The 27,770-nt window shown below is 33.5% G+C and overlaps 5 protein-coding genes and 1 pseudogene across 8 annotated transcripts; 1 reads left to right on the plus strand and 5 right to left on the minus strand.

Moving 5' to 3' along the window:
* Nucleotides 1-216: 216 nt before the first annotated feature.
* Nucleotides 217-4,945, minus strand: GDPD6 (PLC-like phosphodiesterases superfamily protein). Its single transcript, XM_012224998.4, has 8 exons — nucleotides 4,634-4,945; nucleotides 3,869-4,056; nucleotides 3,278-3,461; nucleotides 3,051-3,125; nucleotides 2,230-2,339; nucleotides 1,751-1,969; nucleotides 1,139-1,294; nucleotides 217-598 (listed from the first exon to the last, which is right to left on the minus strand). Exons 1-8 carry the CDS (start codon nucleotides 4,644-4,646, stop codon nucleotides 368-370), a joined length of 1,176 nt encoding a protein of 391 aa, XP_012080388.1. The 5' UTR covers nucleotides 4,647-4,945; the 3' UTR covers nucleotides 217-367.
* A 1,776-nt stretch (nucleotides 4,946-6,721) lies between these two features.
* Nucleotides 6,722-10,650, minus strand: LOC105640635 (ninja-family protein AFP3). Of its 3 annotated transcripts, none has more exons than XM_012225000.4 (3): nucleotides 10,288-10,650; nucleotides 9,420-10,069; nucleotides 6,722-7,339 (listed from the first exon to the last, which is right to left on the minus strand). In XM_012225000.4, the coding sequence occupies exons 2-3, from the start codon at nucleotides 9,955-9,957 to the stop codon at nucleotides 6,906-6,908; spliced, it is 972 nt and encodes a 323-aa protein (XP_012080390.1). In that variant the 5' UTR covers nucleotides 9,958-10,069; nucleotides 10,288-10,650; the 3' UTR covers nucleotides 6,722-6,905. The 3 variants fall into 3 exon arrangements, with proteins under 3 accessions (XP_012080390.1, XP_012080391.1, XP_020537434.1); XM_012225001.4 differs by having other exon boundaries at nucleotides 6,722-7,318; nucleotides 10,288-10,646; XM_020681775.3 differs by lacking the exon at nucleotides 10,288-10,650 and adding an exon at nucleotides 10,147-10,251.
* Nucleotides 10,651-14,247: 3,597 nt separating this feature from the next.
* TOM5 (mitochondrial import receptor subunit TOM5-like protein) lies at nucleotides 14,248-15,943 on the minus strand. Its single transcript, XM_012225002.4, has 2 exons — nucleotides 15,857-15,943; nucleotides 14,248-14,569 (listed from the first exon to the last, which is right to left on the minus strand). The coding sequence occupies exons 1-2, from the start codon at nucleotides 15,941-15,943 to the stop codon at nucleotides 14,492-14,494; spliced, it is 165 nt and encodes a 54-aa protein (XP_012080392.1). The 3' UTR covers nucleotides 14,248-14,491.
* Nucleotides 14,248-18,951, minus strand: LOC149492995 (pyruvate decarboxylase 1-like; annotated as a pseudogene). The gene is made up of 8 exons (XR_016322931.1): nucleotides 18,870-18,951; nucleotides 18,508-18,797; nucleotides 18,258-18,421; nucleotides 17,163-17,825; nucleotides 16,959-17,072; nucleotides 16,572-16,759; nucleotides 15,857-16,470; nucleotides 14,248-14,569 (listed from the first exon to the last, which is right to left on the minus strand). The product of XR_016322931.1 is annotated as a pyruvate decarboxylase 1-like (transcript).
* A 1,047-nt stretch (nucleotides 18,952-19,998) lies between these two features.
* LOC105640637 (wiskott-aldrich syndrome family protein, putative (DUF1118)) lies at nucleotides 19,999-20,788 on the plus strand. The gene is made up of 2 exons (XM_012225003.4): nucleotides 19,999-20,249; nucleotides 20,352-20,788. The coding sequence occupies exons 1-2, from the start codon at nucleotides 20,067-20,069 to the stop codon at nucleotides 20,775-20,777; spliced, it is 609 nt and encodes a 202-aa protein (XP_012080393.1). The 5' UTR covers nucleotides 19,999-20,066; the 3' UTR covers nucleotides 20,778-20,788.
* Nucleotides 20,789-21,067: 279 nt separating this feature from the next.
* On the minus strand, nucleotides 21,068-27,747 carry LOC105640638 (Nuclear transport factor 2 (NTF2) family protein with RNA binding (RRM-RBD-RNP motifs) domain-containing protein). Its single transcript, XM_012225004.4, has 9 exons — nucleotides 27,509-27,747; nucleotides 26,592-26,777; nucleotides 25,607-25,955; nucleotides 25,289-25,521; nucleotides 25,022-25,199; nucleotides 24,439-24,560; nucleotides 24,291-24,353; nucleotides 21,718-21,781; nucleotides 21,068-21,584 (listed from the first exon to the last, which is right to left on the minus strand). The coding sequence occupies exons 2-9, from the start codon at nucleotides 26,775-26,777 to the stop codon at nucleotides 21,340-21,342; spliced, it is 1,440 nt and encodes a 479-aa protein (XP_012080394.1). The 5' UTR covers nucleotides 27,509-27,747; the 3' UTR covers nucleotides 21,068-21,339.
* Nucleotides 27,748-27,770: the final 23 nt, after the last annotated feature.

The following is a 27,770-nucleotide window of genomic DNA, read 5'->3' on the forward strand; positions in this document are numbered from 1 at the left end:
AAAAATAAACCAAACTTAAATGGATAGAGACTTCATCAGGACCTTATGAGAACTTCATTATTACATTTTTGGTGTTCTGCATGTCTGTGCATGAGCCTTGCATAATAAAAGTACATTTTCTCATTATCAGCTTTAAGGGAAACGAAGGTTTCAGTATCGGTGATTAAATTTGCTAGATAATAAGTAAATACCGAAACAGGCAAAACGCAAGCAAAATAAAAACACTTTGCATAGGATAACCTCATCGAACTAAATAAATTATTCTCAGCTGGAGTGACAGGAGAAGCCTGAAACTATATTTAATGAATAAATAATGTAGCTCGGAGAAATTGACCCTAAAGATGACAAATAAAATCAGTTCATCTCATCAGTTTTTATATGAAGAGATCAGTGATGCTATTTTATGCAAAAGTTTGGATTTAGTGTTGTCATCTTCAGGTGATGTCCACTCCTGAAAATTATGCAGACTCCCAGTGAAATCTGTAAAGAGGCCATCAACTCCTATCTTGTTAAGCCAGTAATCATATTCTGCATATGGGTCTTGATGAAAGTCGAAGTGTAAGAACTTAGCCTCATTGCGGTATGTGTATGGATGCACCTGAATTTAAATCACAATTTAGGGAGAATTTAGATTTTAAGAACAGAAATAACTATGATTTATGTAAGTGAAATAATGCTGTTCAGATGACAGTAAAAAATTTGTGGAAATATTGAGAAGAAATTTTCCCAGATGAATATATCAAGAAAAAACATAGAGAATGCGTGAACAAAACTGTGCTAAGTTTCATAAAGAATCACTAAGCATTTCAAGATAATACATAAAGAACATGTTAGTTGCTTTGGAAAGTTAGGCCTCAGCAAGCCTATTGACATTAATATCTTTTATGGACATTCGGCGTATATCAAGTTAAGCAATTTGGTTTGCTATAGTGCGTTGAAACAGTTTAGTCATTAGGGTATGAGCAATCTAATCTGTTCAAAAACTCAGTACCTTCATCCAATTCAAAGACAAAAGAGATTACCATTTCAAGATTGCAATGCATTACTGAAGAAATAGTTTATTGCAATTGTTCCTTTATCTTTGTTTTTCAGTAACAATATTATAGCCATAAGACAAGCACTGGACAGAGAAGTTTACCTGTAGATCACGGGCATGTGCTCTGGCAACAAGATCTGTAGGTGTTTGCAAATAATTACTAACTACAGGAACAATTGTATCCTTCCAGGGTCCAATGCCTACCACATATTCCTTAATGTAGTCTAGATAAGCATCAGAAGTGATTTCCCAATATGACTGCAAATTAATAATCTTCCATTAGAACTTATAAAGTCGAAAGGGTTGGAATGAGTTGCATTCATCGGATATTTAGACAATAATAAAGATTTAGAATTTGTGGTGTCTGGTACACATATAATAGTCCAGCCTTTGACATCCCTGATCAGATTGGGAAAAGGATTCTACAGAACTTAAGGCAGGAAAGTAGCAATTCCACAATCAAATATGAGCTTTCCTGCGATAGAATTTGTGGATTTTGGTGTCTATAGCCATTCATTCCTATGATCTACCAATCAAATGTATTGTATTTCAGATAATTTCATCCTTGAGTAACCTCTTGAAAATGAAACCCACGATATGATATTTGATCCTTCAAATGATCCAGTGTGGACGTTTAAAAGTAGAATAGTGACAACTAGAATAACAATTAAATCAACTGAGTAAATCTTCTGCAGAGAGATAAGTGACAGAAACCTGATTAGTGTCCTGGGTCGGAATGGTAACATCATCAATCAAGAAGACTTTGGGTAAGTCTGTCAAATTTGATATATACACGAGTGATGTTGGTGCAAAGGACTGGATAAAGATGGGTTGTTTCAGCCACTCTTTTGACATATATGAACCTTCATATCCATACTTTTGTAGTATCTCAACAAACTTGTCTTCAAATCGCTTACCGCCAGGCCATTTTACCTGACATTACATAATTTGTAAATGTTTTGTAAAAGAATCTGCTCCATAATTTAAACTTTTAGCTGTTCATTAAAATCTCATTAAAGTTCAAGAAAAAATGAACAGTTTCCAAACTGCCATTGTCAGCATAGTCTAAGAGATTGGGGAGGTCAGTGATAATATTGGAAAAGGAAAAAGAAAACCTTGTGATTCTGATTAATGTTAAAGCAAGCTTTTCTGCAAATATACTTCAAGTTATATTGTGGAAAGAAATTTCTTACATGCTGATTGATAAATACAGGATTTTTGATCTCTGGGTATATTCCAACAACTCTTGGTGCATCCAGTGCAATTGATATGTATTCTTCAAATGTAATTATGGGAAATTTTCCTGAGAAACAGCTAAAATATTTTATACTCGGCTATCTATCGCCACATATGCTCCAAAATGCACTAGCATTCTGTTATCATGATGGACAGAATAAAATCTATACTGTAAAAATTGGCATTGTACAGCACAGATATGGCAGGTTACTTTAAGTGATTTAAGCAAAGATCACCAGAGAGAGTAGATATCCACAATTCATTACAATCCAATTCCAGATGTAGCAAAACTATTAATCATTCAGCACAAACCAAATCAATTGATTAAGAAAAGCTAAGCACATGTCATTTCTTCTTGTTAGTTATTACAACAGTAAATATTTAGATCTTTATTCTCTCATTATTTCGAGGGTGGCTTCATGGGATCCAACCACAGAAACAGCTTCTCTGCAAAAGCTCACAAATGTGGGATATTTCATGTACTGGGTCATCCTTTATTCTCTCATTACTTTTTCAAAGTAATTAATTAGCCCCAATCCCACAGTTACCCAGTTCAAAGCCAAGTACTGCTAACTGTTAAGCAGCTTTTTTGAACTCTAACTACAAAAGGAGGCAAGTCTTTTCTAAGCCAACAGCTCAACTAGGCATTTTTTCAAGAAATATACTTTAATGTATTGATAGACCAGAAATGACTGAACTTTAATGTATTGATAGACCAGAAATGACTGACTTCCATAAGTGCAATATATATGAAATTAAGTGCATTTAATTGACTAACCATTATACTGTTGATCCCGGAATGCATATCTCTGCTTCGTTCTCAATGTCTTCAGTTCTTTGAGAGTAAAATCAACTACACAATGGATATAACTTTCAGATTTTCTTTTTCAGGTAAAACATAAAACTTGAAAAAGAAGCACACAAATTTCAAGTTTAAGTTCTGCTGGGAGTACCCAGCAGCACAACAAAATCATCTGTAAAGAAAATGAACAACAACTCCACTACCTGTGAAAAAGCCAGTGATGTTTTCTCCTTGAACCTCATAAGTCCTTTTACGATCTGCAAACTCCTTATGTTCCGCAATGTCAGTTGTGTCATCAAGGTTAACATCGTGGAAGCATATAAGAACACCATCCTTGGAGGATAGAATATCTGTTTCTATAAAATCTGTCCCTTCTTCAATGGCTCTCTGAGAGAAGCAGTTGGTATCAGAAACACACAAGCTTATAAGGTGAAAGCAAGAGAGAAAAAAATGAAACCAACTTTTGGCATCCAACATTTGAAGGGACTAACTTTCTGAGATACATCTAAATATGGCCTCATTTAATTTAATTAGAGAAAAAAAGGGAAATAATCTGATCCAGCTAAAGATTTATTGATCAGGACTGAAAAAGATTGCTCGACTCATGTGTGCACAGAGTTTGTGTCATTAAATAAAGTACTAAGGAAAAAACAATTCAACAATTAAGAGAACCAATAATTTGACACTTCCTTGATAAGTGCGTTCTCTCTCAATATGAATGTAGAAAATTCAAAAATCAAATATATGAACAGAAAAGGAAAAACACACGGATTTCACCAGGTATGCATACATACCATGTATGCAGGAGCAGTTTCTTCAGGAAGCTCTCCATTTGATCCTCGATGTGCAATATTAAATGGACGAAAAGTCTGCAAAGGCTGTCTATGACTATGGCCTATTTTACTGGGTAGAGGATAGATTGGCCTTGCATTGCATACAAGCACAAGAGATAGCAATACGATTGCAACATAACCTGCATTTGCTGCAGTACCAAAAAATTTATCAATCACACTAATCCAAGAATGAGATAACGTCCAATACAAAAAAAAAAAAAAAAAAAAAAGTAATAGGTTATGCTTCAAAATGATTAATTCATCCACATAAAGTACAGTACAAACAACTTAATCGAATGACACAATTGTAATCTAAAAATTGATATGAGATATTGGGAACAAACAATTGCTCACATTCCTTGAATGGTGTGATCATTCAACAAGAGATTGAGGAATATCATCATCAGTGGATATTAGTGCATAGAGAAACGATCAGAAAACCTTAAACTAAATACTTATATCACCTAATCAATCCAGCTAATTCACTACACATACAAAACGCCAATACGAAACAATCTCACACCAGTATTATCAATTTATCGTAATCTAGTTGCTTCCCAAAAAAAAACCCAGAAAAAATCATGGAAAAGCCAAATGAAACAGCAATCAAAAACAAAACTGGACAAAAAGGAAACAGTTCAAAAATCATATCAAAGATCAAACAACCCAAAAACTGAAACACCAGAGAAACCCAGAAATCATTGGAGATGTAGTTCGGAAACTTACATTTCAAAGCCATGATATTGGCTCAACTTCTCTCTAAAGCCTGTCTTTCAAGTTCCAACTTCCTTTCACCTTGTCACCCAGTTATGGGTTTCTCTAGACAAGTCAGGATGTGACTAAAGGCGTCAACTTTATATATAAAACAGCTTAGGAGCTGATGCTATGGAGAATTCTTAGCCATGGATCAGAATAGGGATCAAGAATATTCCTTTTAGATAGAAATACAGTTTGATTATATCAGTTTCAACATTTATTCTTCTATAATTCTCATTTATCACTTAAGATAATGAATTTTTCTGCTGTTAATTAAAATCACCACTGATTAAGTGATTATGAAGAAGGAAAAAAAAAATATCTAAAAGAAAAAAGAACAATGGTGACGTAAATGGCCCGAATCATAGGGACCGTCGGGATGGCTGTTTTTTTTTTTTTTATGTTTTGCAATTTGTTTGACTTCTCTAATTAGGTGAGGACAGATTCATCATATCCAGTGGTTTAAGTTTCAAAAGTAGAAACAGAATTGGTTGAGAGCCAAAAAGTCACTTGAACAGTCAGAATTTGTTTGCTTTCTTTTCTTTTTTTTTTCTTGAAATTTTCATTTTCTTGTCTTTTTCTTGAACTTCCAGAAGAGCAGTTTGATAATACTATAGAGAATATATATTTATATTTTAAGTTTTTAAGAAATTTAAATTAATAATTTTAACATATATATGTAGAAATTAGTTAATTGTTTTAAAAATTAGAGTAATTATCAACTATTTTACTATAAATACTAGGCAGCGGAATACTATATAAACGGTGCAGGTATTCCTCCTTTCAACCTTTATATGAAGTACGGAATTCTTTGTAATATTAATTTCTATTATCATATTATAATAAAAGTATTCAACGTTTTTTTATTATTGGACTTTTATTATCATGATCAATAAATTAATAATAATATCCGTATCCATCCAATTCAATCAATATACTTATTGTATTGTTGACTTTGATTTCTATTTTAACAATTAACATTTGATTTAATCAATCATGTATAATTTTATTAGTCTTCTTACTTGTATAAAGAGTGAGAGAGTAGAAGATCTCGAGTTTAAATTCTTTCGGTCATAAATATTTTCACCAATTCAACGAGTCGAAAGAGTAAGAGAATATGAGATTTCGAGTTCAAATTCTTTAGATTACAATTGTTTTCACCAATTTGATGAGGCAAAAGACATCTACTTTTATTATGTAGCTCACAATATTAGATTAGCACATTGAGCCTCTCAGTGAATTAAAAAAAATATTAATTTAAATAAGAAGGCTGTTTTTTAATTATTGACATGTTTTATATTTTTTGTAAAAAAATATAAAATATATAAAGGTTCATGGAACTTCCTGGAAACGTATGTTTACATAAAAGCAAATGATTTGTCTACGTCCGGTGTATGAACCACCTATACACTAAAACAATTACAAATAATGTTTATTTTAAAAGAAAATATTTCTGATTATATACTAAAAATATATATATAAATCAAATTTTTTTTTCAAAAATAAAATTTTTAATTATACCGCAAGAATTTTCCTACATAAAGTTACAAATTTGGAAAGCAACAATGAATTAACAACTAAAAAAACTATACAAACAACTCCATGAGTAAGATGAGCTGAAATAGCCATTCCTCCATTAGAAGCTTACCAAAATCAGGAGTTTTCATCTGTAGAAAGGAAAGTCTAGCAGAAGCAAAAAGAGACAACACGGAAAGAAAATAGGATAGTATACTAGTTTCAGGATTTCTCCATTAACCATAATATAACCTCATTCGGATGGGTGCCAAAGGAGCAAAAAGACCAAAATGCCCGTATTAATAAATTTATTATAATTTAATTATTTTATTGAATAAGACTTTTCCTTTAAGATAATCTTATGGTTGAGTTGAATATTTAAAAATAATGAGAATGAAAATTATTTCTCAAACCCATAATTTTTCTTAAAGAAAAATGTAATATTTTTATAATAATAAAATATTTTGGTAAAATCAAATAAAGCAAATTTATTACATTAATTTTAAAGTATATATGATGATTTTAAAAAAAAAACAACAAACAACAATCAATATAAGGTCTTTATTTTATAAAAAACATTCATAATGACATACAAAGTTCAAAGCAAAGGCAAATATGATATTTTATAACAAACTAAGGGTATTTATGGTAGAGAAGAGGAGGGTCAGAATCCCTATCACGTACTTAATTCCAAAGTATGTCATTGTTCCCGATCCAATTGGGGCTACTAAAAGGAAAAAGAAGAGGAGACTGTGATACGCTTCATGGGGTTGGCGACATCTTCACAGCCTGCATGCCTTACGAATTCTTCCGGAGAGAAGAAGCTGCCATGACAAATGCATACTATGTTCACTTGACCTTCGCTATACTTGTAAAGAAACCCCTCTACTTTCCTTCCATTAGGGCCATCTCCTACAGTTGTCACAGTAGGCATCTGTTTCATCACATCCATTCCATGATCTTCGAACCCATCGTTCAGAAGTTTCATCTTTTTTGGCGGATTTTCGAGTTTGGTTTCGGAAGTATCCATTGACTTTCCATTTGCATTTGTCCATGGCATGGCCCTGGTTTCTATGTACTCTTCTGCTGGTGATGACTGTAAATGGGTAGTGCCCCCCTCTGTGATCGGACTTTCTTGGGCTGCATGGAAATTTATTCCATCTAGCATAAAACATTTCTCAGAGATAAAGTTGAAAACAAATTAGGGTTAGATAAGAAACAAAATCAATGTTTTTAAAAGCAGAACAATTTTTTGCTAAGGAAGCCCCTCTTAGATGACTAAGCTATGTGGCTTTTTCTTTTGGAAAATGCTTTCAACTGCAAGTTAGATCATAATCCTGTTGCACTTCAGATAAACATACTTAATATCTACAAGCATCTCCTTTAACTTTCAATTGAAAGTTATATATATAAAAAAAGACTTGCCAAGACCGAGTATATAAAACCACCCATACACTAAGCTGATCAAAGAAGAAAATTATTATTGTTTTATTTTTGCTCAATAAATGGTCATAAATACCGTCGTTTGAATTGAAAAAAAAAAAACTATTTATGTTCAGTTTGGTATATGGTATGGACCCATACATCAAATATAAGCAATTCTTATCTTGTTGGTAAATAAGTTTCTCTAGAGGTAAAGGATAAGTCAATTATGCTTTCATCAAATTTCTACTATCCTGACTCTTTTTTTTTTTTTTCTAATTTTTATCCTAAAAGAACCATCAGAGTCAATTTAATTTAAGCTCAAGAGCATTACAATTTTTGTTATGTGATTTGTTAATTCAATACAGTCTCATTGCACATACTAAATTGATGCTAACATTTTGTACATGAATCATACAAACATACAAGCAAGCATGCAATAAATTTCAATTCCCTAGCCATCCAAGCATGAATTATCAGCACGGCGAACTTGTTAGTCAAATAGAGAAATAAAGTATGCATATAAGATCATATAAAGGATGTGAAGAATTCAATAAGCAAAAAGTTGCACTCAAACCCCAGAGAATAGCATGAAGCCTAAGCACCTCAAAATCATACACAAATACATAAGCAGGCTTCTCTACATGTAGTTGAAGGGGCGCAATTGTCCCCCCAAGCCTTGAACCTTGACCATCTTACACTTTTAACGGGCTTCCAACCATCTTGCCCCCCTTACATTTATATAATCTTCTTCCAATTAAATTTTATACTATTTTGAACCCCTTACTTTTATATAATCTTCTTCTAATTAATTAAACTTGAATATATGCTCGAAATTATGCATATAGATTAAATCACACATATGAAGATGGGAACATCCACTTCCCACCTCAACTTGGCAAAAACTTTAATAAAGGTAGCTAATTAAATTCCTATTAATGTCCCAAATTCTATGGTAATTTAAACGATCCTTCATTCATAAGATGCTCAAAACCGACAATTGGTTTACGAATATGCATGTGAAACTATTCGGCAAAGCTTCTTAATATGGATTTTTAAATACAATGTCATATATGTTTTTGTCGATACATGCTAGGGCTCGATTCGACTTCTATAAATGGCAAATGCACAATCATCATGTCCTTTTCATTTTTTGTCGATACACGGACGGGTTTATTCTTTCTCATTTTGTCGGTTTGTCATTGAATTGAAGATTTGATCACATCATTCAAAACATTAGCCGACGAATCGAATATTCTTATATATCACTTTTGCCTATAGATTTCCATAAATTCTCCTAGCCTATTGGCTTAACCCTTTTTACGTGTTTCCTCTAATTAGTTCTATAGATGCCATACAAACTAGCAATTGCCCTAAAATGCATGCTAAGCAATATAGCATTATTCTTCAAGCACACCGACTACGACCAATTCACTAATTATAACAACCCTCTTACTTTAAACTAGTTTAGTTTTTTCAATGCTCTACAACAATTTTCATATCTAATGCTTATCAATCCTAAATCCTCCGCAAAATCTAAAACCAACAATGAAAAAACAACATATACAAGTAACTAATTTTCTTTTTCAAACAATGAGATCAAGATTTCCAACTTAAAAATTAATCCAATAAACAAATGCTACTAAAACTCTCTAATAATCTTTTGAGCATTTGAAACCTAATGCTTCATAAACCTAACGTCCAACTATCAAAACATATCGAATATAACAACTTTAAGCATATAATTAAAGAATAAAATTAACTTTTAGTTCAATTAAAAATTAAGCATATATAACAAATAAGGAAAAGTTACTTATACCTTCAAGTTTTCTACTGGGTTTCAAAGAGACCTGTCTCTTGATTTGAGCAAGGGCACGGCACAAGGCAGGACTTTTAGCAGCAGAAGCAGCAGCCCATGCAGCAACTTTAGAAGGTGAAGAAGGCATTGGTTCTCTATCAGGAGATTTCTCTCTTTTATTAACTCCCTTTCTATTCCTCTGCCTTATAAACAAACCTTCAGCAGTATCAATTTCCGTTCTAGGCAAAGCCATCGAAGTAGGTTTGCTCTGTTTCTGCTCTATCTTTGTAGGAACAGAGCAAGACCGAGCCAATGAAAGAAATGACTCAAATTGCTTATTATCCTTTTTTGGGTTTAAAACTCCAATAACGGATGATGACCTTGACAATAGAGGTTTTTCGTAGGAATTGTCACAGTAAATCCCACCTAAAGAAAGTCCAAGATTGATTTTTTCATTTATTTTCCTTTCTTGATCGGTATTCAATTGGGTTTTTTCTTTGAGTTTCTCCTGTAGAAGAAGTCCTTTCAAAAGGTCTTCCGCATGCCCATTGTTTTGCATGGAAAAGAGTTTGGTATCACTATCACCGATTTTCACTTTCTTAACAATTTCTGATATTAAAACAGAAACTGCAAGCTTCTTCTCTCTTCTTCTTCTTCTTCTTCTCCTTCTCCTGTTAAAAGAAAACATAAAGACAAGTTAGACAACATAAAATATTTGAACTAAAAGCTTAGAACAAGAGTACCCAACTGAAGAATCTGCAGAAATCAAGCTCCGGCAGGTTCAGAAACCAAGAAAAATATATATATATAAAAAAAAAAGGGGCAGCAGAACTTATAAAACCAGTAGAAAAGAAGCAGAAAAAAAAAAAAAAGGAAAAGGGTGACGAACCCAGATGAAGAAGCAGAGAGAGAGGCTGAGACAGAGGAAACACTGAAAGAAAATCGGTTTAAAATCCAAGAAAGAGAAAGAAAACAAGTTTTTATTTGTTTGGTTTCTAAAACATGACAACACGTTGTGAGAGGAGAACACGTGGCAAGCAGTGGGAAGAGAGAGAGAACACCATGTACGGTGTTCTAGTCCCCCTTCCTCTTCTTCTGTTCTGTGTGCTGACTGTCTGAATCTGCTGTTGCATTTGCATTTGCAAGTTAAAAGAAAAAAGATGTCTCTTTTATCAGTTCAGTGCTGACTCATTACACCAGAAAACACCTGTTGCTTGCTGTGCCTCGTCCTTCTCTATCTTCACTCCATTTGGACTAAAAGGCTTGGTTTTGTAACTTGCTTTTACCTTATTTTCTTTGGGGCTTTTGGCTAGTTTTTAGACTTTAAACTTATCTAGTTAAGAAATAAAAGTCGAGTAGAGATACTGTATCATAAGCTGCGTGGTGAGCGTTGCTTTAATCAACCCGAATTAGTTTGATTTCGATTCATTTAAATATATTTTTATAGTATTTAAATTTAAAATCAAATTGTATAATGCAAACCGAATTAAATTGATGTAATTAATTTAATTTAGATTCGATTATTTTCAAATGATATGATAACCGAACTAAAAATCAAAAACCAGATAATTTTATATATCCAAAGTAACTGATAATTGAATTTTTGAAATAACTATCCGAATCCTACTGATAAGCCGATTTCATTCAGTTTTCGGTTAGAAACTGTGAATTACTCACTCCTAATAAGCTCAAATAAAACATGCAAGTTTTAAATAGACGTAATTTTGTATAATTTTCTCTATAGTGTTTTAATCTAGTCAGAACACTAAAAGGTATGTTAAAAAGTTATTGTGAAATACATACTATAATTATTTAAATATTTCTATACATAACTTTTTTGGTATAATATGTATTTATTCTTTTTAATATAGTAATTCATAAAAATATTCAAAGATTAAAATGTATTTATCAAAAAAAATAATAAAAGCTTGCATCAACTGAAGTAAATTGCATCTCTAAACGAATTTATTCATCACATTAGGAGATTGAAATCTGAGATTGAAATCTAAAATCGACAGTACTTTATTAAAGAATCAAAACATGGAGATCCTATTATTAATAGAATTTTATTTTAATGAAATTTGGAATAATTCAATTAAAGAAAGATATTAATTGAATATCACTTTGACCCAAGCACGGAGACACACAAAGTAATAAATTAAATAAAAATAAATAAAAGCTTGGTTTAATTTAAATTTAGAAGTAACAAAAGTAAATAGGGTGTGAAGAAATTTTCGAAAAAAAAAAAAAAAGAAAAAAGAAAAATAGGTTTGAAGAATAGTAAACAAACGGCAATTTGGTGGAGGAGGGAGGGAAGGGAAGTAAGAGAGAAGCGGCGAGTGGGTTGAATTGAAAAATCCACTTTTGCTGAGCTTAGAGAAGTGTGCGGTGTCAGTGTAGAGGGTCTAGAATAGACACTTGTCAAAATCAGAGGCATATCGGCAGCGCTGATTCCCGAATAGGTATAGGTGCACTAGGTGGAGCTTGGGTTCGCTACTTGGGATATTATATTGTTTTCAATTTTCAATTTCGGCTGCGTCTCAAGCCGTCAAAGTTTGTAACCGAACTTCACACGCGTGCAGCCTTTTAACTATTCCCAACCCTTTGACAAACATAAGGGTAACTTAGGTATTTACGTCATGAGACCATATCCGTACTCTCTCTGTTCTATATAGAGGAAAAATGGCGATAAACGACGAAAGAAAATACGTATTACTTAAACGAATAGTTTTATTTGTTAGACTTCTGACAAAATAAAAATGTGATTTTCGATGTATTCACTGATTCTTAATTTATATTATACACATTTTTAATATATATATATATATATATATATATATATATATATATATATATATATATTATTTAAAAATGTTCTCATGTTTTTACTATGAGTGTGGACTAATTATTTTATGTATTTGCAATATTTTAAGTTCTTTATAAGATAAAGTTATTATGAGAATCAAATTGTAAATGTATACAACTATAAGTAAATATAAATGAGCACAACAATTTAATTTAAGCACTGTTGTTTGGAGAAAAATTTTCTTTCATTATAAATTTATTAATTTGCGTGTAATTCTCACTATATGTACATATTTAATTATTAAGTATAGACAAATTGTATATAAAATTCAGACTATGCTTATAACTCCAAATTTAATATGTGTGCATAATGTGAAGAAGTTCTCGTTTTCTTAGTGCATGGTTTAGTTTTTTTTTGAAATATTAATTGCTGGCCACAACAATGTCTATCACTTTCTTGAAATTCTTCAAAGTGAATGTTTAAACGAAAATAAACGAAAAAAACCAAAATAAGAGCATATTGAACCTTTTGCTTTAGCATTAGTTTCAAAATTACCATTTTAAGTAATTTTTTTTTATAAATAGAACACAATTAAAAGGAAATTTTGTTTATATAAATAGAATGGTGGAAGTATTATTTAATTCCTCTAATTTTAAAAATTAAATTATTTAATTTTTATCTTAATTAACATAATTTTAACTGTTAACTATAAAAAATAAAGACTTTTTTAAAATCGTGAACTTATATAATTCCTTTTTTTTTTTGTAATTTTCACAATAAATAAGTATGTAAATATTTTTTAATTAAATTTAAAATATAAAAAAAATCTATTCTATTTTTTTAAATGACATTTAGATTATTTTTTTTTTTTTGTGTGTTAAAAAGACATATTCTATTGTTTTTCTACACATATTTATTATTATATAAGTTAAGTGTGGACACCCAACACAGCTAAAACTTATTCTATGTGCTTATATAAACAAATTTTTTTTTTCAATTACAAATTAGAAGAGATGCATGACTCAACTTTTTTTTTTACCCTTTTATTAAAAGCTAAAAGTTGTTTTTTTTTTTTTTTTTTTTTTTTTGACATGTAAAATTCTTAAGGTTTATTACTCAAAATATAATTTTGTAAATGTATAGATCGCAAAAATAATTTAAATTAGTGTCGTAAGGCTAATAAGTATAATATGGTTTGATCTCCTTATTTTCATTTTTTTAGGGTATCTCCTTATTTTTCATTAAAATATAAAAATTAAAAGGTTTTGGTTAAAATCTCATGTTTATGAAGTTTTTACCAAAATAATGAGAATTATTAAAAGAATTACTTTTATTGTGTAACATTGTAATATTATTTCAATTTATTCAATTTCATTTAAATAAAAAAATTTTAATTTTGATAAAAAGTAAATTCCATTTGTTTTCAAAGATTATTTACCTCTAGCAAGAACATTTTCGTAAATCTAATACTTAATTTTTATTGTCTAATTACAATATTGAAGATTAATTAAAAATATTAATGTATAAGAGTATAAAAATGGTTAGAGCTATATTGTTAAATATATTTTTAAAAAAATCCATGGAGTAATAATTTACGATAGTTGCAAGTGATCCTTAGTGAGAATTATTTTTAAATTACAGCTAGAATTCCAAGTTATAATATAGAATAAGTCAAGTATTAAACAAATAATTTATTTGCATTTTCAAGAAAAAAAAAAAACAAATAATTCACATTGGCTACAGTAGTATAGTACTTCGAATATAAATAATTCTAAGAGTCTTGTACACCATAATATAATTTTTTTTTCTTAAAAAATAAACATAATTCAAGTTGTAATCTTGGGTTACATATAGTAAGTATTTTTAAAAACAAAATTGGTTAAAATGTAAATATTTTACTTTTTAAATATGTAAAAATATAGAAAACTTGGAAATAAATTTAAGAACCTGACTTAGATGTATAAGATCCACATAATTTGGTGGGGGGAAAAGGCAAAATTTTCTGGTGTATAAATGAACATGGATCAGAGAGACAAGGAAACATGCACAGAACAATTCTATGATTACAGAACGTTATTTAATTCCAAAGGTGTTCAGAAACAATTCCACATAAAGAAGTAATGTGATTAAGATATGGTAAAATTTAAGGAGCTCAGCCATTAAGTGGAATTCAAAGACAGGTAGCAAAATACCATCCACTGTTTGAAATAGCAGCTAAAACTCCTTAAAAACTACTCTAATACATCAGGATTTTGAGCTCAGCATTGTAGCAAACGATCATCTGTAATTATATAGCCATGAGTTCTCCGTAATTCCGCATAAGAAAAATGGATCCTCCAAACAGTCCAGCAGCACGAAGCAATTTCTGGAAGAAGAAAAGTAATGGATTCGTCAATGCAGAGGAAAAGGAAAACTCAGTTTGTAATTTATATGGAAGAACAGATGACATTCTATGATAATCAGTTTCCAAAAATTCAACTGATCGTTGGTCAACATTTCGCCTAACCATCAATATTATGAAACCACAAATTACTACAGAGATCTGAATAACACCCAGATTCTCCAAAGGCAGGCTCATAAACGAATGGTATAGAATAAATTAAAATATTAATATCAGCCGATGGCTCTACCAATTGGGGGAGATAACCTATAAGATTACACAAGCTGGAATCAACATTATGATACTATCCTGAAACTCAACTGGGAAGAGATCTTATATGAAACCAACCTAACTTTCAATTGAAGATTTCCTTTTTCAAGCCACGGAAACGAAATACTAATATAATATTGAGTGAATTCACGAGTAAACGAAGCAGCTTAGGACTCACACCTTACAAGTGTGCGCTAAAAGAAGCCTGAATATATGACACTGATTTCGGATATTTGACAAATTCATCCAACACCATGGTATGTATTCTTTTATCCAGCACTTCCAGGCTTCTATGCAACCATGCTTACTCTCTTAACCTAGAGAAGAGCCCTCTTGATACCAGGCAGGAAATACTCGCTGGATACTTAAAAAGTAAAGTTCTATTCAATTAAATCTTCCTGTACTTTGCAGTATGTTTTATGTTGAAGATCAGAGAAAACTCAAATTTCCTTTAATTAACTTAAAAGATCTTTTTTTTTTCACTGTATTTACATGTATTGGAAGAGATCCTGCTCCTGAATCATAGAGCTTATCGCAAGACATACAACTCTCAAATAAAAACTTAATAAAGAAAGCAAAAAGAATACCAAGCAACTATATTATGAAGGGATTTGCAAAACCAAAATACAGCTTATATATATATATATATATATATATATATATATATATATATATATATATAAACCCACAAAAACAGTTTCGATCCATCCCTTTTCTAGCCTCCCTTTCACTGATTGTCAGACCCATCAATTTCAATTCAATGAAATAAAAACCTAAAAATTCAAAGAACTCAAGGAACATATACACAAATTGCAATCAAGAATCAGCAAACTCAACAAGCCCAAACAGTCAATTCAGAAGCTTCAAAAATATTATGCACGAATAAATAGTTATAAATTGGAATCAAAAGGACACAAAAAAACGGAGAGGTAAAATCACGGAACCACCAACAAAATGCTAATGTAATAGATTGAACAAAATTACGGAGAGCGCGATACATACCATGTTTAAGGCCCACTTCTCTTCATCGTAAATTTGAGAGTTCAAGAAAGATTTCAGCTTCTCAAGGGAAATTATAGAATCGGCCATTGATGCAATGTGAAAGGCTATAAGATATTGCCTGTGAATCTAGGGTTTTACAAAGAAAGGAGAGGGTTTTTCTGTCTCTTGGCGAAGGAGAATTGGACTCTCGGGTTTTAGGGTTTTAATTGGGAGGTCGTGCGAATTTACAAATAGACCTCCAGCGTCTAATTTACGTGGCTTGTTATGTTAGGGGTAAATATGTACAGAAGCCAAAAATTTGCGAGTAACCTATTATAAAATTTGGTAACATCTTCGTCGTGAAGACAACGATGCATCAAGGCTATCTATAATAAAGTGAAATTGCAATACGGTAAAAAGTTAAAGAGTGAAACATTGCATCAAGGCTCTCTATAAATAAATTGATGGAGAATACATTTCCTAGCGACTGCCGGAAGCAGCAACCCTGCACCCAAACTGAAGAAGCTCTTTGCTAGTATCATTCTTATCAACAATGACCTCTATAAAGCACAAGCAATCCCTTCATCCCTTTTTATTCTCTCCATTGCTGAAATTATTACCTTCTCAGGACAAACCTAAACAATAAACAAGAACATAAATGTTTTTGGATTTAACAAAAGGAACTAAATTGATTTTTCAAAATTTTTTTTAAAAAAATCTTGGTTAATTTAGCTACCTTAGTTGTCCAACACTTGCCTTCACCATTGTCTATAGCATTAACAAGACTAACATGGCTCCAGTTCTTGATTACGTTGTTGGATCCATCACGAACACAGCTTCTGTTGAGTATCCTCCATTGTTGATCAAGAAGATTTTGCTTTTATTCCCCCGTCGAAGCATTGTTGACACTTCTTGTGCAGCCATCTGTACTAGTCATGTCATTGTCAATTGATGGTTCATAATATATAATACAGTTCTTTTTCTTAAAACCAAAATCTTGTGGCCTTAAAATCATAAAATTTTGTTTCTCAGGATTTTGTTAACACCAATTCTAAAACAGAACAGTAGGAAATTGTGCATAGTTTTTATAATGGAAATTGTTGAAGCTACAAAATGATAATACCTGAAAACTTCCATCTCCAAGACAAGCTATAACTCGCTTGTCCCGTGCAGCCTGCGCATAACCAAGAGTTGCACCAACGACCAACCAATTGATGAATATAGAATTTGAATTTGAAACCTGCATGGATTTATGTTTCCCAATTATATATAAAATATGTGTAAACATGAATTGTGTGTATATATATATATATATATATGCCCTGCTTAACCCCAACCCTGTGACAATTTCAGTTTCTGGCAATGAAACCATGGGTCCTCCGTCTCAGCCACCACAACCATGTTATCTAATAACAATTTCTGTATGTGCTAGAAAAGAACACTAACCCTTAAGACCTTTTTAGCCTCAGATTGTAAAGGAAGTTCTCTTTCAGGAACAACGCATACTCGTCTCTGGTAATTCTGATAAGCATTTGTGTCATAATCAATCCTTTCTGCTAATTTTTCCAGAAACTTCTTCAATGGCACACACCAAGAAATAGGCATATTTGGAATAATAACTCTTTCAGATTCTGCAATGAAAGCTTTATTTTTGTTAAAGAGTAGTGAGCTACCAACAGTGCTTAAATCATCAAAAATTGGTCCTGTAAATAGTAATGCATCAAAAGTTTCAATTATTTAAGCACAGAAAGAAGTGCTTGCTGCTCCCCAGTAAGTTCCAATGAAGTTAGGGAGATTTTCTGGCACAAGGCCTTTTGCTGCTGGCATTACTGAAATTGCATAACCACAAGAATCTGCTAACTGAAGAAAAGCATTGCAGGCTTTAGCTACTCGGAGTCTTGGTCCAGCTACTAGAACTGGATTTCTTGCTTTATTTAAGATTTCTGCAGTTGCTTCTACTGCTAATTTCAGAGCCATGTGGTTACTTATTCTGAAATAACAAAATATATGGTCAATCAAAGATGTTTAGGAGAAAAGACTCTCACGTTTAAATTCCTGACTTCTTGCATCACCAAACAAGTGAATATTAAAAATTGTCAGGGTTAAACTTCAGATCTTCTGCATTACAAAATGAAAAAGAAAAGGAAAAAGAAAGGAAGGCAATAAGTTCTTGATCTCCTGCACTATTAAACAAGAAAATAGAGACTGTCAGTATTTATACTCTTCTCCCTGTATTATGAAACAGACAGTGTTTAAACTCCTGATTTCCTGCATTACAAAACAAGTGAATAAAGATTATCAAGATTTACGTGTTTCTTCGAATAAATCTATATGGAATTCATTTCTTCTGCAAATGAATTTCATTGAAAAAATTAATTTATAGATACTGGACTACCAAAAGTACTATAGCATGTAGTCTTACTTGCTGGAGAAAATGAGAGGAATAGGGTCTGGAATGAAACTGGGATGAGGGGTGGTTGCCAAATTACAGCTGATGCTAATATAAACAGGCTTGCTTTCTTCTAAACATTTTGTGTTTGCTTTATCAATCTGTTCTTGTGCATATTGCAAGTCATTGATAATGGCCTACAAGAGTAATACATTACAGCCATTAAATGAGACTTCAGTAAGCAAAATGTTCGATATAGCATTATGCAATGTCTGGATTTTACTTGATGACAAGTGACAGCCTGAAAGCAACGAAGCTCTTGGAAAAAATCAGGCAATCCAAGAGTATGGTGAAGAATTCGATTAGAACCATAATCATTAGAATTAGGACCCCCAACAATACAAATGACAGGCAAATCTTCACTGTAAGCACCAGCAATTGGGTTTAGAATGCTAAGGCCACCCACTCTGAAAGTAACAACACATGCACCAACTCCCCGTGCCCTGGCATAGCCATCAGCTGCATAGCCTGCATTTAGCTAATTACAACACCCTACCAGATTAAGCCCTGGCTCTGCAATGAAGTAATACAGAAGGGTTAGGTTAAAGTCACCGGGAACTGAGAAAAAATATCAGTGACACCAACCTGAAAAAGCCGGCAAGCCAGGTGTTGGCCTAGTGTTTGTGATGATGAGGCTTTGTGGTAAGTTGTGCTTGCCATTTTCCATTTTTGGGTAATTGATTGAGAACTTAGCTTCTTAGAATTGCATATGCATTACACATTTATTTTTAGGTGTTTGTGATGGTGAGGCTTCTGATTGAGAAATTAGGTTTTTAGAATTGCACATTCATTACATATTTTATTTTTGTGGGAAATTCCTAGCCATGGACATTTCCGCTTCAACACTATATTTTAAATGTCATTTTTCCAGTATCATTTTTGCGTTTTTTCACATTTTTCAGTTTTGTTTCCGTGCAAAATAAGTAGACATCAAACTTCGCTCTTTAATGAATACGTATTTTTTAAAGTGTAACATTTTTCTGCTCGTTGCATGCACAAAAATACTCCTAATAGCAAATAAAAAGAAAAAAAGATAAATAAACGAAATACAATTTTATTTGGCATCAAGCAAAGGAATCTGAACCACATATCTGGTCCTTCAGGCGAAAGGTACATTGAACCAGTGGTGGCTCAACTCAATTGGCACAGGAAAACGGCTCTGAACTACATATTGTAGCGAGCGAAAGGTGCACTGAATGGATAAGAAACAGTGGGTCTTAGGAGAGTTTTTAGCGCAAAAGGGGACCTGTAGAATGCTTATCGCTAGGGCCTGGTTGCCTCTATAGCTAGCCTCGTTTAGCGAGCCAAGGGGAGCTGGGTTTGTGTCGTTTGGCGCCTGGGATAGTGTGGTTGAGACACAGGCCTGGGGCGAGTCAGCAGTAACTTTTTGGCATTCTGAAGGCCTTTTTCACTGGTTCTTGAATTGTGGTTTGAGATCAATTAACATTATAAGGTTTTAGTAAAATTATAATTCTAGAATTTTTTTTTTATATATATTTTCATTGCTTATACTAAAATAAAATTCCAGAGTATTTCTCTAGTTTGGTACCGCTGCTTACATTTTGGGTATATAAATGCCAAATTATCAACAATTTAAATGAATAGCATAAATAAATGCAATGTTCAAAGAAAGCATAAGGCATAAAGAAATGCTTACCAAACAGATACTGCCACGTGGACAACCCAACCCAACAAAATCCAAGATAGCTTCAATTGTCCATCATTCATTGAGTTTGGTGGTGGCTTTGGCCTTTGAGACTTCTCCTTCTCCAGAGGAAGAAAATGATAGAGTCCACAGCGATTTCTGCAAGTAGTAGAGTGATTCCATACCTGTATTCCTATTCTAATAGAATGAAACCTTCAATAACAGAAAATTCTCCCTCTTATTCTCCTCTTCTAATCAAATCCATGGCTACCCCGAAACCATTGCCATCTTCTGCTTCCAAAACTGTTAGCTCTAGAAAGGTTAGTTCATCTTTTGATATTTTCTTCTTGGAGTTTTGAGATTGGTAATTTTAGCTTTCAATTTATTGGCATTTATTTGTTTATATGTTCCTAATAATGCAGAATTCAACTGTGTTTCCTCTTGGAGAGAAAGGACCAAGAAAAGAGCTATTAGCGACCTCACCTCCAGTAAAGCTGCTAACAAGGGTGGAGCAACTGAAGCTACTGAGCAAGGCAGAGAAAGCTGGTTTATTATCTGCTGCAGAGAAGTTTGGTCTGTCTCTGTCAACAATAGAGAAATTGGGTTTGCTTTCGAAGGCAGAGGAATTGGGTGTCCTCTCTGCAGCTACCGACCCTGGGACTCCAGGAGCTCTGTTTAGCCTTAGCTTGGGAATACTGTTTTTAGGTCCCTCTTGTGTTTATTTTCTTCCTGAGGATTCCATTTGGGAAATTGTGTTGCAAATTGCAGTTGCTCTGCTCAGTGTTGTTGGTGGATCTGCTGCCTTTGCTGCCTCAAATTTTGTATCCAACTTGCAGAAATCAAACTAAATTTTGACGTACCCTGTTTCTGTGTTATGAGTTTATTTCATTTCTTTTATTTTTTAATCAATTCCAATTCATCGGAAAATTCCTCAATGGATTACCCTGCGACAACTACTTTCTTTTCTTCCTTTTATTTAATTATTGTACACGATTACCAGAAGAAACCAATAGTTGTGGACCACTTAAGAACAGCGAAGGGTTTCCGTGAAATTTATGGTTCATTTGATTCTTGCTGAGTGAGACAAGGAGGGGACAGTGGTAAGGGTTATGGAGTAAAAAGAGAGGAGCAATATCAATTTTACAAAATTATATAAGCTTTCATTAAAGATTACATAATTGATCCAAAACAGAATTTTCCATGTCAAGTAAGCTTTTATCAAATTCCCCGGAGGGAAAGAAAGGAAACGAAAAAAAAAAAAAAAAAAAAAGCTGAGTACCGAAAACAAGGATTAACAATAATGTTCTTGTGTAAAGTTGCAAATAAGAAAATGGAAAACCTGAACTTCTAGTGTCTTGATGCCCCTCATTTTGTACTGTCAAAAAATCATCTATGAACTTTTCGTCTATGTCAAGTAGAAACTGAACTACCTTTTACCCCACCTTGACGACCTCCCCTTCTACTTCCATTCTGATTCACCCGCTGGTAGTCGTCTCCATTGCGACCTGAACCCTTGGGTCGCCCTGAAAATTCACCCTGGTTTCTGAATTCATTCCTGCCATAACCTCGACCACCAAAGTTCCCACGGTTCTTGAAACTGTCACTCCGAAAGCCGCCTCTTCCTGAGGGGTACCTCCCTCTCCCACTGCTGCTAACTGAAAAAGCCAGTAATATTTTCACTTGATGTCATATGATTGCGGGCATAAAAAAGTATGCTTCAAAATATCAACTCAATAACATAGTTAATTTTAAAATAAAAGATTTGACTAATTAAACAAGTAAAGTTACCTCGGGTATTTGTTTTCTTTTCCTCGACAATTGCTTGACGATCCCCAACATTGATAGGTGAAGCCTGAAATTTTTTTCTCGATAATATTAATTGTACAACAAACTCAAATAATAGCCAGTTAGCCACATGCAAACAAAGCAGTGCAATGGCAGCCAAAGTGAAAATAACACTTGACCTCCACATAAATTATATCGATATCCCTTTCTAGAGAGAAGAAAAAGAAGATGCTAAATGATGGAAAGGCGGAGCGGCAAAGAGGACAAAACCACAATTATTCTTACATCTTGGTGAGTAAGAGTACCGCCAATGATCTAATATCCAGTAGAATAGAATGGTAGGCATGTGTCAAATTTCAAAAAGTGCAAAAATTACCGACAAAAAGGAATTAAAGCATTGCAGTAATATATCTATTCCCTAGTCTATACTTATGACAACAGGAACCAGCAAAACAATCCCATGCCAAACACCAACCCTCCCCAGAGACTTGGAAAAAATGGACATGCCAACAGCCAATCCAACCTTGAGTATTGAACCTCAAAACTCAAACCAGAAAAATCCATTCAGCTATATGAAAGAGGTGATCCTGGCACTGTTTACATAGCCATAGAGGGCAACAGTCCACCAGGCTCTCCTGACTCTCCACTTCATGGTTAATGAGTGAATTGCAAACTGCCCAATTAAGAACAGAGCTATAACTTCAACAATCAATGAGTAACAACAGCTAGTGACAATCAGCAAGGTTATATAGACTGCATAATAATATCTAATAGAGTTATTGAAGAGGAGTTTAGTGAGGAATGTACACCTATTGACGATGGGTAAAGATATGCTTGTGTCTTGGCTGATAGCCAAAGTGGTAGCTGCCTCAAGTGGCACCCATATTATATTGTTCTGCATCCCCCTCAAAAAGTTTAGCCAGTAGGTTCAAAACAATGGAAGGACAAAAAGAGTGGAAAAAGGAAGAAAAAAAGCAAGAAGGATCACAAATAAGCATTCTACACTGAATTGAGTGTGTAGCAGGAGCAAAAATGTTGATAAGTCATTGCAGGTCTTCTCCCAAATAAAAAGTGGTTGATTGTGCTCCATCTGCAGTGGATTGGGGGTTTCCAAGTAGATGTGGTGTGTACTGGGCATTATGTAACACTCGCAACAATGCTGAATACTTGTATGAGTGGCAATGGCTGATTAAGGGTTACTTCATGAGTGGAAGAAGGGTGACCAGAATTTTGGTTTATGCAGGTCTAAGGGGCATTAAGTAGCAAGAAAAGAAAGTATTGTTACTTGGGCTGTTTGATAGAAAAAGGATTATATATATATATATATATACACACACACACACACACACACACTGTTTTAAAGCAAAGAGAAAAAATGGAAATAAGTTGGAGAGTGTCAGAGTGTCAGGAAAAGCTCACTCAATAGCTAATTCTGGTCCTAGAAATCAACTCATCAAATTAAATGGTCCATGACTTTCTGGCCACACTGCTCATATGATAGAACATGGAATATATTTCCTTAGTGTCTAAATATCCATTTCAGGCGATGTCATTTGGATGCAGAAACTAATAATATTCTAGGGGGGAGAGAGAGAGAGAGAGAGAGAGAGAGACGGAAAAAAAATGTGAATATAATAAGCGTCTCAATAAAACTTGTCCCTGAAAGCTAACTATCTGAGAGAGAGGGCGCAAAACCGTATTTATCCAATATTAGTTCCCATAGAACCAATCTAGGACATTGCAACTATAACATTCCACCACACTTTTACAACCGCTGTCCTTGACAGTGGTATGTTAGAAAATTAACACAGTCCAAGGAGCAAAAAAAGGAAAAATAATTGTTAATCTTGAAGTTGGATTCCTAGTAAACCATAATGCTTTCATAGCATTTATTTGTGGTGAAAATTTATAACCTTTTAGCACTATCAACCTATTACGAGAACTAGTTCAATTATTTGAGCATATAGATATTAAGATAAAGAACTGCTATGATGAAACAGAATAACATCTAGGTAAAGCCACATTTTTGCTAAAATCATGATCTGGATTATAGGATTTATGCCAGGAATCAAAAAACAATTCATGAAGTTATGTCACTGTTAGAATCAGACATCTACAGGATTGATTAAGGTTATTATAGGTTTGGCAGATTTGTTAAGATCAAATAGGATCTTCAGGATCACATCACAGGTGATTGATTACGTAAAAACAATGAAAGCAAGTGATTCAGTATTTTGAAAGAAACCAAAGCTCTAAAGTGCAAAACAACAACGGTTCTCACTATCCCATGAAAATTTTTGGTTTAATATTATATGGGGGAAAAAGATGTGTTCCTGTAATAGGACTCAGATTTTCAGAATTTTTGAAGTCCTATAATTCTTAATCTGATCTTGAGAACCCAAAATGACCCAAGGTAGGATCTGAATTTGATAAGCTTGGTAACCACAAAGATTTACCAAAATACCACAGAAAATAAAAGGAGCATGATTATTAAGCATAACAAAATAATAGGTGTAAAACAAGGTAGAAGATAAAGAAACTTATAGCTAGTAAAATAAGAAAGCATTAGGCAGTACCTCAAGTGCACTTTGCATGGAACTCAATGTTTCAAATTCCACAAAGCCAAAACAGAATCCTTGCTGCAAACCATCAGAAATAACCATAAATAATATGTCCAATAATTGCTTAGTTAAACAAAAATTCACAAAAAAACACAAAACACACCTTATTGCTTCTAACTTGGATGCCACCATGCTTAATTGGGCCAAATTTTTTAAAGATCTCGTCAAGTTGTGCGGTTGTTGCATTAAATGGTAAATTCCGCACATATATGGAGTAACCTTCAGCTAGAAGCACAACATGAAAAAAAATATGAATTAAGCAAGTATAACTAAAAAAGCAATAGTGCCTCTTCCACATGAAGCACAGAGATAAAAAGGCTAAAACATAAGCCCTGCCAGTTCGTCATTCTCTTTTTTCTTGATTATTAAGAGACGGTTTATCCTTAACCTGCTCCATAGTCAGGTTCCCGAATCCTGCCCCACCCATCACCAAGGTTTGCCTATGTCTTTTGCAATATGTCTTTTCCATTGCAAAGGGCGGGGTAGTGCCATCAGGATATCTCCCTGGGAGATGGTCCTGAGGAATGCAATGCTCTGAATTCACATCAGAACAAAAAATTTGCATACTAACAGTAAAAAAAAATAATAAGAATAAGAATGGTTTCTTGATTATTAAGTTAAAAACAGTTTGCAAATGCGCCTTTGACTCAACTAGATATTCTCATATCAAAAAGAGTTGAATATACCTTCTTCGTGAACATCGCTACTTTCAGGAGCACCACCACTAGAGGGAGCAACAGCCTCTGGTGCATAAGCAGGTTTTATAGAGTTCGGCAATGGTTTCTGAAAGTTTGCAGGAGCTGCCTTTGCATGAGTGGTAGCTGTGTAGTCTGAACTAGGCGTTGTACCTTTCATTACTTTCAACTACATAAAATTCAGAATAAAAAATGTCAAAATAGGCCAACTAAAAGAAAGAAGTCTTGAAATACAAAGAACAATAACAATCATCTCACAATTGATGCATATGATTTCTTGGGAGCATCCTCAAGGGCAGCAGGAGCTGCATCGACACTTGTGAGAATTTCATTATGGATTGAATCAGTTTGTTGTTCAACAACCTCTACATCAATCACAGATCCTTCCTCCTTATCAGAAGGATCACAAACTTCAGCACCATTATTGAGATCCTCCTCCTCAGAGGGAGTAGTAGGATCCACTGTAAGATGATTAGTAACTTCATGGGGATCTGGAACAGATTAAAGCAAAATTTCAACATTTCAAGATCTCAATAAACTACAATAAGGAGGGAAATGATAAAAAATCATGCCAACCTCCTTCTACAATATCATGCCAACCTCCTTCTACAATATCACCCCAACCAGTCTGTGTTGTCGAGGTTGTAGGCATGGCATTTTCATTGACACCGTTAGTCAAGAAATCATTTGCCAACGATTCATCCTCTCCAACAAACCTAAATACATCATTCAACACAAAGTAGCCTTTGTCCTGTGGAGCAAGGAAAAATGTTTGAGAGAATTTCTTTTTCACATTGTCCTTTCCAGTTAAGCAGCCTGTTACAAGAACAATGACCCCTTTCTCATAAGACTCCTGCGCATCTGCAGTTTTTATTTCAGCTGTGTAGTCTTCATAATTCAATGAAAGAATCTTATCATTGATAGCCTGCTCAAAAATAAAAAGCATGAATCGTACCAGCTAAACAATAGCTATAATTTTTAATATTCAACTCAAATTGCTAACATCATTTAAAATTCAAGTTCAATCCGAGGTAAAGAGAAAAATCCCCTGAAACTGTTGTCATTAACAGACTGCTCCATAGAGGACTGCAATAAAAGTTAGCTAATATGAATCTCAAAACCTTTAAACTTATGTATCAAGAAATCCCCACAAAGCATATCAAAGCCATATCACACATCAACTATCAGCATCCTCAGAACAGTTTTCTACATTTAAAGGTTTCCAGAGAAGCAATTACTAGACATCTCAGCACAAAATATTCATTGATTGAACAGTCTATGATTAATAATGGGTTCTGCAAGTAAGTTCGTTAAGGAGATCATACAATCTCCACCTAAACTCGTAATGCTAAGTTGCTTTTCCCACTTCGTAAGGATTAAGGGGTCTGAGGTTTGAGTTCCTCCATCCACTAAAATATTTACTATTGGTGTGGAGAGATCAGTAAAGGAGAAAGTTTTTTACACCCCATTTTGTATCTCAGACCCACTGAACCTCCCAATAGAGCAATAAAGAAAAACACGAAATTGCATATCAGCTATCAAAACTTCCTAATAAACTTACTTGCATGGTAGTCACCGTTGTCATAGTGCCATCAGCATCCGGACGGCTAAGCAAACTTGAATCCTGATAAAATTTATGCACCAGTCCAGGGGATTGGTGCAAAATATGGTAATACTGCTCCACGAAGGCATTTCCAACAACTTGAGCACTAGGAGGAGAGGCAGGAGCTGTTTCCTGCGTTGCCATCTATAGATAAAATCCAACAGCAAAAATTCAGTAAAGTAAGCATAAAAAAAGAATTAATCGGATCAACCTAAAGATCATAACCCACAAGGAAAAACAGATGCAATAAAGTTATGAGCTTTAACGCAATTGAATGATAACGATATCCAAAATGTCAACTATTTTTGCATCGAAGCTTGCCAGAAGGTTGTCCTACAGCTAAAGAAGACGCTTTATGAATAACAATAGCAGCCAAAGCAGTACCAAGGACCAAAAACAAATATGGTACTAGTAATACGGCAGAGTTAGGCCAGCAACACTAACAGAGTAGTGAATTCGTATATGCTCAATTTGCTTATTTTCAGTCTCAAGATCCAGAAATGAAAACCACCCAAGTAAATCAAACCAAAACCCAATATGAGATCACAATACAAAAGGCAACACATCTTATAGAAGAAAAAAGAAGAAGAAGAAAGAAACTCACAAATTAAAGCATGCCCAGGATTACAAAAAAAAATCATAAATAGCTTATGCACAGTCACTAAAAGAACCATAAAGATTCAAACCCAACGAAGACAAAGTCCCAAATCCAAAATAACAAGAAAAATTATAAAAAAAAATGCAAAAAAGGAAATGAATAGTGAAATGCAAAATTGTAGAAAACAATTAAGCAATTGACTGAAAACGATATATACAAAAACATGGATCGATCAGATCAAAAAGGCAACAAAACAAAAAACATTTATAAAAAGTACCTTATTGGTTGGTTTCTGATTTGGGTATAGAGAGGAAAAATGGCAGAGAGAGATATCTGTTAGGAGCAGGAGGAATAAGAAGAAGGAAAAGAGGAGAGGGGAGGAGAGGAGAGGAGAGGAGAGAGAGAAAGCGTAAGAATCAAGAGAAAGGAAAGGACGAAGCAAAGATACTGAAAGAGAGAGAGAAAGAGAGAGCAATGTGATGTAATGTGTAATTGCAATATTGTTGCTGTTCTCAACAACACAACACTATAACACTTCG

Source organism: Jatropha curcas, chromosome 10 (genome assembly GCF_041381405.1).
Source record: "Jatropha curcas cultivar XTBG-Jc1 chromosome 10, XTBG_Jcur_1.0, whole genome shotgun sequence".
Lineage (NCBI taxonomy): Eukaryota > Viridiplantae > Streptophyta > Magnoliopsida > Malpighiales > Euphorbiaceae > Jatropha > Jatropha curcas.